Here is a 15,102-nt window from a genome sequence, read left to right as displayed (position 1 = left end):
TTGTCTTCCGCTCCCTCTTTTTATATATTTTGTTTGTCTGGTTGATTTGTTTGTGAAGTAAATGTTAGCTCTTTCACGAGCCTCGATTCAGTATACAAAAAAAAGAAAAAAAAAAAAAGTGATATGTCAAGGGAGACAGCCCTGATTTCCTGTTTGGCATTGAGGACCTCCATCCATTGTTGAGACAGCAGAAGCAACATGTCCAGAGTAGAATGACCTGGTCTGAATCCAAATTGATGATCGGAGATCAAGCCATTGGAGAAGAGGAAGGATTTGATATCCGAAGCAATTATGGATTCCATGACTTTGCTGATAATTGGAAGCAGGCTGATTTGTCTGTAGGTGCAAGGATCTGTTTTTGCACATTTTTTGTTTAAGGCGGTAGTCTTTGCTGATTTCCAAGATGCTGGCAGATGACCTTGAGCAAAAGAGAGGGTGAAAAGAACAGAGAGAGGGTGATATAGAATGGCAGAGCAGGATGTTAGGACCCGTGGGCTGATGCCGTCTGGTCCAGTTGCAGAATCAGAGTCGAGGTTTGACAAAAACTTCTCCACCTTGTCAGGAGAGAAGGACACAGAGTCCAGGAGCAGTTGAGTTCGACTGGGAAAGGTGGGAACAGAAAGAGATGGGTTTGGGAAACAAGATTTTGAGGCAAACACAGAGTTGAGGCATTCGCCTTTGTCACGTGCGGTGTCAACTGTGTAGCCATTTGAGGTAAGGAAGGGGATGGAGGGAGAACAAACACCAGAAAAGGATTTGACCAGACGCCACCAGGATTTGGAGGAAGGAGACAGGTTTGAGAGTTCAATCTTGAGTGTGGAGAGATAGTGCTTCCTGGCACTCCTGAGGGTGGACACACACTTGTTCCGAGGTTGGTGGAAGGAACTGAGATTGCCTTCAGTTGGATTTGCCTTCCAAGAGGCAAAGGCAAGTTGTTGCAGGGCATCTGCCTCACCACAGGATTCAGTGTACCATGGATGGGAGGAAGGGTAAGACAACTGAAGACGAGATGGGATAAATCTGTGCATGAGAGAGAGCAGTTTGCTTTGGAAGAATTCCCAGGAAGAATTGATGTCAGAGGCAGTAGAGATGGGAGACTAGTCCAGATGATTGATGGCTGCTTGCAGACCGTGCCAGTCGGCCTGAGTGAAATGCCAGACTCGTCGACGCTGAGGAGGCTCTCTGAGAATGGCCAGAGGGATGTCCACTTTAACAAGCACATGATCAGAAGAACCGATTGGAGCAGAAGAAGAGCAGCAGACATTTGCAGGGAAGTTTGTCATAACCAAGTCGAGAAGAGAAGATACTCGATTGACTGAGATCTGGGTCAGGAAATTGACAGATTGTGTCAGGTCCCAATGAGTCGCAGAAGTCCTTTGCTGAGGTGCCATGGCTGGTGAGAGAGGAATCCACATCCAGCCAGCTGGCATGATGACAGTTGAAGTCGCCACATATGAGGAAGAGAGAGTTGGGATGAGTGGATAGAAGTTGGTCCATGTTGTCAGACAGCGAAATGTAAATGGAGTCATCACTGTTTGGAGGACGGTACAGAACACGTATGAACAAAAGGTGTGAGCGGAGAGGAAGCCATAGCCAGAGGTACTCCTGGGAGTGGGGTGGAGAGAGGGCAGTGGAAGGAGAGTGAGGAAGAGAGTTTTTGATAAAGATAGCAACCCCACCACCAGAACGAGGCTCAGGTTTATCATACCAGAGGAGGGAGTAACCAGAAAGAGATATTGAGGAATCAGAGACTTCTTGAAGGAGGAAAGTTTCTGTTGAGCAGATCGAGTCTGGATTGTCAGAAGCAACCTGAATGGAGAGATCAATCAGGTTTGAGCAAAGGCCCCGAATGTTTGAGGTCCATACCGTTAATGACGAGAGAGGGGGAGCACCGGGTGCAGGACAGGGGAGGGGTAGGGTCAGATGAAGGATGAGAGGGGGAGGTAGGGAGAGCAGTTGATATTGTGTCAGAGATTACAGAAGAGTTACAAGAAAGGGAAGGATGAGGAGGACGAAAGCTTTGATGGTGATGGGATGAGGGACAGTGAGGGGTTGTTTGAGGAGGGACAGAGGAAAGTAGAAGGTTGGGGTAGGTGGAGGTATGAGATAGAAGGGAGACGATGTGGGGAGGAGGCAGCTTTGAGGAGGAGGTGGGAGGGAGGAGAATTTGGAAGGGATGGTAGGGGGGAAGATTTGAGGGGGAGGGGTTGGGGGGAGTTTTGAAGGGGAGGGGTGAGGGGGGAGTTTAGGAGGCGAAGGGCAAGGGGGAGTTTAGGAGGGGAGGGGCAAGGGGGAGTTTAGGAGGGGAGGGGCAAGGGGGGGAGTTTAGAAAGTGGATGATTAATGAAAGACGAACATTGATAACAAATTGGGGTTATTGTGATTTTTAAGTCAGAGATCCATTTAAGAACGATAGAGGAGGGGTGGAATGAAAGTGAGTTTAGAACATGTCGTGAGGAAGAATTGTAGGTGATTGAATTTTTTTTTTTTGAAGTGGAATTAGTTGACAAGGAAATTGAAAGGAGCCTTTTAAATAGGAAGAAAAACAGCGTGTTGTAATATACGACTGAATAAAACACTGCAGGGTAAAATTTAAACATATTTAAACAGAACCTTGAAGAGCAATCTTATATTCACAAAATACCAATGGGGAGAGGGCCGAGAGGGATAACTACGAGTCACGTGAACAGGGCAAAAGGTGAAGACAAGGAGATAATGGGGGCGGGGCAAGACAGCGCACATGCCCCCCTATTTGCGGAAACAATGCCCTCCTATTTACGGTTTCCCAATTCGCGGGATTTTCCAGGAACGTGTCCCTGGTGAATAGCAGGGTCCCACAGTATTTCAATCTCAATTCTAGCACGAGGCCACTCTTTCTGGTTCTTGTGTTGCTGAAGATTGTATATGTGGAGTGCATGTCATCTCAGCCAATAAAAACGGATGCATGCAACATACAACCAACAATCGCACATGATGCTCGGCCGGCTGGCTCCGCAACCCGACAATGCATTGTTTCCAACATCAACAAACTCAGATGATGCGACTGACCTATTTCGGTGACGTTGAGCTTTATGCTGTGCACGGAAGTGTTGTTGTCACACTGAGCACGGCATGTGTACAACCCACCATCACCGCTTTCTAGATGAGTAAGACATATGGCAGGTCGCCTGATGTCTATGCCTCCAAGCCAAACCACTCGGCTTTCAAACAATGGGCCCACCTTTTCCCTGTTTTCAAAAGCAAACACCTGCAAAAGATAACTTTCAATAAATGATCATCACTCGTTGACATTATTCTTCTGTTCTGTGGATTTGTTTTTATAAAGAGGTTGAGGCTCAAGGAACAGCTGATTATTATCAGAGGACAGTATGTTGACAGACTGACAGAAGGACATGGAAAAAAGTCAACAAAAACACAAAAACACATTGCATTTTGGGAAGGGATTAAAAGGGTTTAGAGGTTCAAAGAGAGTAAAAGAGATGAGCAGTGAGTGGGTAGAAGAGGAACCATGAGCTGGTGGCAATGAGCATCAGTTTTTAAATACTCATGGAGGGAAGAGGATTCCATGTCCAAAATCCCATAGAAAACCAATAGGACAAATCTCATAAAAATCCCATAGGAAATTAGACCAGTAGGATCTACTGGTTTCAATAAGGAAGGTGAAATACTGTACCAGTAGAAAATACCAATAAAAAAATCCAACAGGTCAATGGGACCAGTAGGAGATCAATAGAACAAGCATTCTGAGTATTGCGCTGCAATACATGTCCCCTACCGGCAGTCTGTCGTCCGGAAAACTGTTGGGGGAAATTACCAAAGTTCAAAGTGCCATAACTTTGTTAAAAATGATCGAAACGTCGTGAAGTTCGAATTTGATCTGTAACTTATCATGAGGAAACCATGTACCAAGTTTGAAATCATTAGCATTAAGAGTTTAGAAAAAAAGTCCGGAAAACTGTTCTTTGCGTGACGGACGGACAGACTGACAGACGGACAGACGGAGGGACGGAGTGCAAACCTATAGTCCCCTCCGGTGTACACCGGTAGGGGACTAATAACAATATATAAATTAACAGGATTGAAAATAAGCAATTGACATATGTGGGAAAATTACATACCCAGACTGGGAATGTGAACCCAGGTCCTCTGGGAAGCTCTACCAGTGGGAAACTCGACCAGTGCCCTGCCATCTGAACTATCTGGCTCTTGTATGGCAAACCAATACAGGCTTCAAACTGTAGTAGCTGTTATACATACAAAAACATACAAACAAACTATTGGACACAGGGAAACCCTGTTATAAAGAACATGACTATAACTCAATTCAATATGGAACGGTGTGGTTTGCGTTTGTTTATCACAAAATACAGTTAAAGTATTTTGGTTGGTCTGTGGGTTTTCAGACCAGTTGCATCTAATGGTCTCTACAGGACCAGTTGAACTTAAAGGTTCCTATATTGGTTTATATGGGTTTCAGACCAGTTCCGTCTAATGATTTCTATTGTTTTCAACCGAATCTGGGTTTGGTTTCTATTGGAAACTCTACTGGTTCCTGTGCAAACCAACAGAGACCATGATTTCCAATGGAGACCCATATAAATGTCCGACTGGTCTCTATTGGTTTCTTTGGAATTTTCGACCTGGGATGAGACAACAGACATAGGGAGACAGTTAAAAACTGTCTGAGCTGCACAGAGAATAAAAAAGTTCATTTAGAAGAATTTTCTCCATAAATATTTAGTAATTCATCTAAATGTGGAATTATTGGTAGGGAGTGAATACTTTTGCAGGCCACTGTATATGTCGACTCCTTCCATGCTCTTCTAGCCGAAGAAAGCTGCATAAAGCAACCATGAAAAGCCACACAAGGTGAGCCCTTTGCCGTTTCAAACTCAACCCGGGTAGAGTGTGTATACTTAGTTATGTATACACACACACTGGCAGCATAGCCTCGAGGTATGCATACTCAACTGTCTAGCCTGGGTTAGAATGTCGGCTCAGCTATACACTGTCACCTTCGTGTTTCACATGCAGGGCGAGGTATCCAATATCTGTATGCGACGATGTACACACGCAGATACGCGCATGCACATTCACACATTGCATATGTATACGGATATATATAATTATTATATATAGATATATAGTATTATATACTATAAGAGAGCAGTGTGTGTGTGTGTGTGTGTGTGTGTGTGTGTGTGTGTGTGTGTGTGTGTGTGTGTGTGTCTGTGTCTGTATGTGGGTGTGTATGTGTCTGTGTGTGTCTGTATGTGGGTGCGTGTGTCTGTGTGTCTGTGTCTGTATGTGGGTGTGTCTGTATGTGGGTGTGTCTGTGTGTGTCTGTATGTGGGTGTGTCTGTGCCTGAGTGTATCTGTATGTGTATGTATGTGGGTGTGTGTGTCACCATTTTTCTCAGAAATGGCTATTCGCAGGTGGAACGATTGGCAGGTGGAATTCCCCACCTGCCAATCGTTACCTGACTGAACGATATAAACATATATGTATTTCGCGTATTCGTGCTAAAAAAAAAAGAAGATATTTAATTATGTTTTATCTTTTACACATCAGGACTGGTCTCCTGTAACCACCACCACTGATATTAATTCAGCTTTGGAATGATTCCACAGAAGCCTGCTGTCTCTTGCACACAGATTCATCCCATCTCTTCAATTATCTTACCCATCCTCCTGCTCTTGGTACTCTAAATCCTGTGTTGAGGCAGTTGCTTTAAAATAACTTGCATTCTCCTCCTGGAAAGCAAATCCATCCAACCCCTTCCTCGTGAAACTGCCAACATCCAGAACCACTGCCCACCTCCATTCATTTATTCCTCTTTTTCCCCACCTGTGGAACCACCTTCCATATACTCTCTTCAATTTCATTCTTCCCTCCAGGTCTTCAAGACAGCTGTTCAACACTATCTGAAGTCATCCTCCATCTAAAATCATGATCATTTCTACACTTGTTAAACCGCCCCACCTCTCCCAAAATTTAGCTAATGTATCCATCTTGTCCACCTTTTGCGTTCTCCCTTACCCCTCATCTAATCCATACCTGCATCCCTTGTTTGTCCGTCTCCGTCTATTTTCTCCCTCCGCCCTGCTGTTGGCGTTTCCGCCTTTCCCCTGCTGTTCCCTTTGCTATGTTGTGTCCTGATTTGTTCTTTGTCAAAGCTCTTCCACGACCCTAGACCATGCAGTTAAAAAAAAAACCTCATCTATTCAAACAATGCCCCCACATTCGCGAATTTGACATTCGCGGCATTTTCCAGGAGCGTACACAGTATGTCGGGGTTCAACTGTATACATGACACCAAGGGCACAGAAGGAAAGGAGATGGCTAAGGAAGAAGAGGATGGGTTGGAGAATTGACAAATGTATAATTAATGACAAACCAAAGAGTATAAGAAAATGAATGGGGAAGGGTTCGTTAGAACAGGTCTCACCTGTCGGAATTCCCCATTCAAACCAACCAGTGTCCAGGTGATTGAAACATTCACTACTTGGCAATGGGCTTGCAGCAGACAGTGTAAAGTCACGTTATCTCCTTCCTGAGCTACCATCAGCTGGTTGTATGACTCAGATGTCAGGTAGCCATTGTTAATAGCTGCGAACAGGAGGGCTGCTAAAAAAGAACATGAGTATGAAGGAAGTTTCAGGGATTGGTGGAAGACAAAGTTCAACTGACAAAACCTGCCAAGACATCATGTAGACATATTGTATTAGCTTTAAGTATGTATACTTCGTTATCAAGTTATCAATGGCTTATCTCAAAATTACACTCTTTTACATTGTTTGCCTGAAGGGCAAAGTTGTTTATTTATTTTTTACAAAACTTAATATTTACTTTGCCCCAAGGGGCATGCACAGGTAGTAAAGGCTGTAACTAAAGCACGTGGTGTAATGTTTTTGTCAAACAGAAAAATGTTTTAACAACGCGACGATGAAGACATGTGATAGACACCATGAGTGTAAAGTTAACAAAAACACTGTACTGACTATGAGTCAAAACTGCTAAAGGTAAGATATCTGTAAAGTTCTCACAGAAGTTGTGTGATTGTGCTTTCTGGAGGACTTGAATGGGCTAGGCCTAAAGTGGCCAATTGAATCTACCAATCATGAGGCAAATAACCAGATAACTATTGGAATACTCGTCTTCATGAAGGTTAACGTCAGTGTGCATCTTCAGACAAGTTAAACAATGGATTTTATCAATGTACAACCGATAGGAATATGTTAGCTGCCATGGGAAGTGAGGTGGGGCTGACATTTAGAGCATTCTGAGGAAGAGCTAACACTGACAATGTCAGTCGCACATCACTTCCAACAGAGGTAGATATACTCTTATCCGCATTCAGTTTGTTTTACCCAAGTTTTACCCAAGACTCAACCGGAGATAGTTTTACCCAAGAGGCCGATACATTTTTCATAAATAATTTAAATATACCTCTTTATATTCCTTTGTGGCCGAGGAACGATATGTTAAGTTAACTGGAATGGAACTTGATAGAGGGGATACCTCCGCCAGGCTCAACTGTTTTCATTTTGTATCGACTGATCGGCTGGATTTGCATCCGGACCTAACCAAAATCGAATCGGCTTCTTTTTGGCACATATTCAACTCATCCACCAAGTTTTGTCATAAACCGTCTACAACTTTTTGAAATATTGTGCAATACAGTATATCGTTGTAGCCCTATCTCTCAATGGTGAATAATCCCTTTAAAATTCCAGTATCCACATCCAGATCTTCCCAAACGTAAAAAACGTCTTGCTTGTCACACAACCTACCTGTTTGCTGATCCCACCCACATTTGCGCTTGCCTCCACCCACCATGGCACCAAGACGAAATAATATGGCCGCCAGCTTTGTTTTCTGGTGGGCCTAAGACATCAGGCCTATTAGCCTCTGCTGATTATACACTGCCCGGGTTTGTTGCGTCAGATTTCCATTGGTTTTGTTTGGGTCAAGTGTTACTCACGATGAGGGACCCCAAATAATCCAATCACATGTCGAATAAAAATTATTAGTAAGGTTTAATCAAGCCCGTCAGTATGTGCCTCCATAGAAAAATAACATTACATAATTTTTGAACGTCCCCATATTAAGGTTAAACAATCCGTGGCCATGTGAAGAATCAGCTCGTTCTGATATAACTGTGGTGGAGGCTGTCATGGATGAAAGGTGTCGAGTTAATTATATAATAGCACATTAAATGTGCGTTTCCCAATCGGCCCGTTACCGGATTTTGTCGCAGGTTGTGACCACCATGCGGTCATTCTTGTTGTGTCTATAACAGCATTCAGAAAGTTAATCTTTTTCAAGAATATATATATATATATATATATATATATATATATATATATATATATATATATATATATATATATATATATATATATAATATATATATATATATTATGTACAGGTATAATAAATAGATATAATAAATAGGAATTGCATAAAAGCACAATCCTCTCCATCTTCTTTGAGACTTGGTATCCAAAATGAGTCAGGTGAGCAAATGCTGGAGTTATATGTGGAGAATGAACTCGTAATTGAAAAAATAAGGTTCAAACAACCCAAGTGCAGACTGTGCACATGGACCTCACCTGATGGGCAATATAAAAATTAGATTGACTACATGCTAATCAATGGAAGATTGAGAAGTGCTGAGCAATCTGCCAATACTGTGACAGGCGCAGACTGTGGAACAGATCATAAGTTATTTGTGGCAAAACTATAAGTCAAATTGAGAAAGGTAAAAAAAAAAAATCAAAAACTCCAAACAGATATGACCTTGAAAACATATCTAAACATTAGGTCCAAAAAGGGCATAACCGAAAAATTGACTAAACGCCCTGAAACTAAAAAGTTGTTCTATAACTTATCTATCTATAATTCCAGTAATCTCTGTGTGTGTGTGTGTGTTTGTCTGTGTGTTTGTCTGTGTGTTTGTCTGTGACCGCTGTTTCTCGACAACCACGGGTCCGATATACTTTAAACTTGCCAGGTATATTGCTGGGGACCCGAGGATGTGCCTTTTCAAGGTTTCATATTAATCGGAGAAGTAGTTACCGAGCTATGTCCAAAAAACGATTCAACCAATCAGAGAGCAGCGAGCTATCACGTGTGCCGAACGTGGCGAACAGACTCTGCCTCGGACGGCACATTTGAGAGCGTATTCATTTATTTCACGTTGGCAAACTATGTTGGCGCTATGTTGGCGTTAAACTATGTTTTAAAACTAATTAAAACAAATTTGCGATTCATCGTAACTGCGATATGCGACCTTCCGGACAGTCAAATGAGGACGTCACTTCCGGACTTACGGATAGTCATAGTGACGACGTACTGATGCTGAACGTGGCGAGCAGACGCTGTAAGGTACGATCGATTGTAGTACACGTTTATAATAACTCTGCCGATACAGGCCCGATTAACTGCAGCGCCATCCGAGCTGCGGCGTCGGGACGATACATTCATTGTACGGTCACATCACGCACTTACGGGCACGCCCATGGGCCCATGGGCACGCCCATGCATGCATGGGCGAAGACATTTTTTTTTTTTTTTTTGGCAAGGAACGGGCACCCACGTACGGGCACGTCCTAGTTATAATAAAGCCATGTACTAAGTTTCAGTTGAATATGTTGAAGGGTGTTGGGAAAAAAGTCTGAAAACCCACAGGTGGGACGGATGGCCAGACGGATGGACAGACAGATGGAAGGACAGACAAACGAAGAGCAAACCTGTAGTCACCTCCAGTGAAGCTGGTAGAGGGTTAAGGTAAAAAAAAAAACCTGTTTTGCAGAGCTTGACTTGGTTGACAGAATGCCAGACGCATTGTTTCAAGAGTTTGAAGATATTGCAAATGAAGAGGCCAAAACAACATTCCCAAAGCAAGCCAAAAGAAGAAGACTAAATGGCTGTTAGAAGAGGCAATACATATTGCAGACAGAAGAAAAGATGAAAACCGAAGGTGCATCAGTAGAGGACATTAAGTGGCCAAATGCTGACTTCCAACAACAAGCTAGGAAAGACAAAGTCAACTATTTCAATGAGGCATGCAAAGGGATAGAAAGTGACAACAGAGTGGGAAAATCAAGAAATCTTTTTTTTTTTTAAAGAACAGAGAAATCACAGGAAAGTTTATGTCTCGGATTGTGGTCCTTAAAAAAACATTGTGGTCCTTAAAAAGGTTTAAAAAAACACATGGACACTGCTCGGACTTCCAGGAAAGAAGTCGGTATTTAAAAAAAATTGGATCTGGGGTGAATTAATGGGGGTAGAAAAGATCAAGGTTTTGGATGGGGGAAGATAAGAGGTGGTGGTGAACAGCTGCTTTAAAGACCTGGAGGGAAGAGTGGGAGTTTAAGTTGGAGTGGGAGTTGGAGTTTTTAACCAGTCTTTAAAAACATTATTTAATTAAAATTGAAGTACAGGAGGGCCATACCGTTCAGGGATTCCTCCTTTGTGGATTCGCTCGATCGCGATAAATGTATTTATTGAGGCAATGTTTGTGGATTTATTCACCTAATAAATTACCATGGGCCGTTAACGCAATAACCCTCCCAAACCTCCATAATCATCACCGTCATCATCTCCATCGACAACATCGCCATCACATTATTGGATCAAGTTTATCATCACGATTATTAAAGGTAAGTACCATGATCTTAATAACTCAAGAAAATAAACGATTTTATGTTCTTAATACAGGAAAATAATCCTGGTGTTGGCTCGATGGTTAAGGTGGCTGGCCTAAGATCGCAGCATCTTGAGTTTGAGTCCCTGTTGTGCTGATAAATAATACCAGGGGGGTTGACTCAGCCTGTCATCCTTCTGGGGTCGGCAAAATGAGCACCAGTTTATTGGAAACGGGGCACTGCATCAGCGGCACAGCTGCACTCGCATCAATGATGGAACCAGCAGCCACAAGCTCCATATGAAGTAATAATAATAATAATAATAATAATAATAATAATGATAATAATAATAATAATAATGCTTTATTTTATGTTCTTCATAACTATTTTATACAGGAAAATAAATAGCACAAAAAAATGAACAAACTTGTTAATTAAGGGTACAGTTTGGACAAATTATAAAGCTGAAGTCCCTAACCCTATTTTCCCGATTATCCCATAAGTTTGCGGATTTTCAGCTCACTGTGATTTACAAGAATGTAACCCCCACGAATGGCAAGGCCCGACTGTAATAAACTTAAACATTGTGTGGGGTATCTTGTTCAATGAACTCGCTAGTCATACTAAAATACACAATTTTGTGTCTGGCTCTCTGATTGACTGCTTCTGACTGTCTGTGGTTACTTATCCAATCACAACCAAACTTGACAGGGGGCCGAAGGATCAAACAATGGAGGTTGTAACAATTCAACTTCCCCCCACACCCACTCACCGAGGAGGATTTGCACCTTGGACAAACTCTGTGTTGAGGTGTATATCCGTATTAAGATAGCTTATCGTGGCATTTTTTCAAAGCTGCTTCTAATAACAAAAGTAATAACAACACTTGAGATAATAGCATAATATGAATGTTTTTACAAAACAATTTTAATACTAATAATATCCCCTCCCTCCACAAGGGGTTTCCTCCTTGGACAAACAGCATGTTAATGTGTATAAATAGCTTATCATCGCGTTTCGTGGGACACCGCTAACGGAAGTAAAAAATATTATAAGCCACAAACATAACAAACCTTTGGAAACAGTCGCTACTGCCTGTTTACCACTAAACTTAAAGGAAGGAAACCTGGGGTGTGTTCAGTTACCAAGCAACTATCTATCGCTTGCCAAGCCAGCCGTTCCTTAACAATGGTTTCTAATGCAGTTGTTACTTGAATGCTTAAGACACTTGGCCATCGCTCTCCAAGAAACTTGGTAACTGAACACACCCCTGATGTTTTTGAGACCCGACGATAGATCTACTGTAATCTATATAGCTCCCGGAGGGAACGGGTGTACTAATTACTTAAATTAGCAGAGTAAATCAAGTTACCTTTTTGGTCGAATGTGCCTTTCTTCTTGAAATAAATCGAATGTATAAAAAGCTCTTTTAACCACTGACTGACTCACTCACTCACTGGCTCACGGATATAATGTTTAGTGCCTTCTATGCGGGGTAGAAAGCCAAAAGGTTTGCATACTGTTGCCACTTGAAGCCAATGTCCCCCCAAAAAAGGCACAAAAACCATCGGAAATTATCTGTAAATGGAAATATCTGCGAATAAGAGACGGCGGGTGCAGGCCCGGTCTGCTCACTGCTGATAGACAATGGAGCTGACACTGGAATTGGTTGCTGGGTAATGGTAATGCTTCTTAGTTTATAACATTTTCCATATTTACATTAAAAGTACGACAGGTGAAAACATTTAAAGAGTTCACTCCAATCCAGGAGTTCCAAAACCCAGGGTCATGACCAGAACTTGAAAAAACCCCTTCAAAATCACTTTTTTTGAGGGGACATTTTCATGTCGAAAGCGTTTTCTCCAACAATTTTTGTCATCCTCATAATCTCATCAATGTCACGATTGCCCAGCACACAAGACCCGCCTGATACAGACTCCTCCCCCTTCTCCTCAGAACTAGCACAATCCTCTTGCCCTTTTTGTCAGCTCCTCCCTCTTCTTTCCAGGCAATGCTCCACCCCTTAAGGCATTGGGCTCCATCCCCTCTCTCCTTTGCTTGGAAGGGCCCCATGATCTGCCTCACTCTTCCAGCTCAATAGAGCTGTCCTATTGCCACCCGTTGCCACCCGGTAGATAGTTACAGGAGGTTTGACACACATTTCATTACCTTAATCACTCGCTATCTATTACAAAGCACCACCCTCCATATGCTGCACCAACAAGACAATCCTTAAGCTGAAGTGTTCCTGATTATTACATTAAGGTTAGCTAAGTACTCGTACATGGACCATGCTACTCTATACAGTTATATCCATTCTAAGGTATTCACAAACCTCCCCCTACAAACTTAACAATATACAGGGTGAGTCAGAAGTAGCGCCCGATTTCTGTTTTTATATATATATATATATATATATATATATATATATATATATTATATATATATATATATATATATATATATATATTGTAACGAATTTGAGAAAGTGTAAAGAATGTGAGAATTATGGTTTTGTTGTGTGGAAATGTCACCCTCCGTAATGTAAAGAAAGGTCGAAGCTCGTCCTCTTAGTTAATTCCATAAACCTACACGCAGGGCACCATATATCCTTTTAAATAGTTATTCCCTTATTCTATGTAGTTTAAGACTGTGTTTCCCAATAGTTTGACTCTCCACTGCACCAAATTAAATAAGAGTAGGTCCCATCTGCAAAGTGTCAGGTTTGGATGGTTTTCGCCGCAAATGGACTCCATTGAGCACGCGGTCAGTACGGAGAAGAAAGGCGGGTCTCCACCTCGTCATAGAGGGGAGGAGTGAGTCGGCCCCGCTCATCCAACCCAGAACGAGGGGTTTGGCTTGAGGGCGGAGAGAGAACGCTTGGGGGAGGTTCGCAAAGGTTGAAGGGTGGGGCTTATATAACCCGCGGGAGACGCCCCCACCAGAGATGCGCTGGAGATGAGCAGGTGTGTCCAAGCCGCCGTGATACGTGCCGCGCTGCGGGAAATACGGACCGAGGCAACGCAAGGAGCGCGCGACGCAGCAGTGCGGAGAAAGGAACTTTGCCCGCGCAGTTTGGGACCGCGGGAGTTCGCACGACCGCGGCTCGGCTTTTTGACGGCGGTGCCTTCTGGCCCGACCATGCCCAGTCCCCGCTGAACCTTCCTTGCCTCTCAAAGCCATCCATCTCCAAGCCATTCATTCCTGGCTGCATTTCCCCGTGTAAGTGTGAATGTTCGTCTGTCTTTCACGTTGTCCTGGGGTATTAATTAAGCTTGTCATAGGTAAGCTAATGATTTCACTGTGTCTCCTGCTCCTTCCATTTCCCTGTATATAACCTTGACTGCTCTTTTTGCTTTGGCTTGTGTAAATAATTAATAAATCCTGTTATTCCTCCGTACTTCTTCTTCTTCTTCTTCTTCTCCACATTCGGTCGCTTTAGAGGTTTCCCAATTGGATGTACGCGGCGCGATTCGGCCAACGAATAAATCGGGTCTAGTCATTGGTAACCGGCTCACAGTGCAGTCCGCTTCGCTCGGCGCAACTAATCCATTAGGCTGCGACCGTGAGCGGGGGAGTATTTCCTCGCGTGTCGGGGAGCGCTGGTATTTTAATAGGTAATAGGACGGTTTTGGCCTAATACCCTACCCAGCATCGACCGGCCGTGGCGTCATACCCCCAGGACCACGTCGGTCAGTCATATAAGCGAGGGGACTAATCCCCCCTTGGTAAGTGGGAAGGCCGACGTTGGTTTCCGTAACAATTGGTAGTCAGGAGTTGGGATTCGAACCTGGGACTAAATTTATTTAGCCCAAATTTTGGACACCAATTGTACTATTGGCCATAACATTGGTGTCTGGTGTGAGATTCGAGGCCCGAACCAAATTTTTTATAACATCAAAAAAATTTGGTCGAAATTACGAGCGGCCGAAATTTTGTTTAACATCCCAAATTGAGTCGTGCCATGGACAATCAGGGATGGCGATCGGATGCAGGTGGGTGAGTTAGAAGGGGGGGTAGAATCGACCAGGAGCCCGGGAAAATGTATGTGGGGGAAATGGAGGAGGAGAACAATTGCAATGTGGTTGAGGGGGAATCAGGCGCACAAAATGGCGCCCTCGCGCACGTGGTTGAAGGGACACAAAATGGCGGCTCGCACGTGGTTGCGGGGGCCACGCCCGCAGCACCAATGGGCATGGTCCAAATGCAAGCCTTCATGGCCCAATTCATGGTGGAAATACAGAAAGAGAACGACAGTATGGAACGAATGGAAAACAGAATGAGGGCTAATAGTGAGCAATTGGGAGCAAAGAGGGACGAAGCAAGGGGTACCAGTGAACAGCTGGGAATTAAATTTGAGGGATTCGGGAGCAGATTAGGGGACAAACTGGGGGGCATGGTTGGCCAAGCCAAAGAAATTAATGAGGGGTTGGAGAGGGACAGGAGACC

At 43.4% G+C, this 15,102-nt stretch overlaps 1 protein-coding gene across 1 annotated transcript in view; it reads right to left on the bottom strand.

The window, feature by feature from the left end:
- Positions 1 to 7,840, bottom strand: part of LOC137422598 (uncharacterized) — a 47,339-nt gene extending 39,499 nt beyond the window's left edge. The window contains exons 1-3 of the mRNA XM_078772613.1: positions 7,795 to 7,840; positions 6,450 to 6,628; positions 3,049 to 3,247 (exon numbers count right to left, since the gene is read on the bottom strand). Coding sequence (XP_078628739.1) covers positions 3,049 to 3,247; positions 6,450 to 6,628; positions 7,795 to 7,840 — 424 coding nt within the window. The remainder of the gene's footprint in view (positions 1 to 3,048; positions 3,248 to 6,449; positions 6,629 to 7,794) is intronic.
- Positions 7,841 to 15,102: the final 7,262 nt, after the last annotated feature.

Source organism: Myxine glutinosa, chromosome 2 (assembly GCF_964187855.1).
Source record: "Myxine glutinosa chromosome 2, kmMyxGlut1.1, whole genome shotgun sequence".
Taxonomy (NCBI): domain Eukaryota; kingdom Metazoa; phylum Chordata; class Myxini; order Myxiniformes; family Myxinidae; genus Myxine; species Myxine glutinosa.
This window is presented reverse-complemented; position numbering and strand designations above follow the sequence as displayed.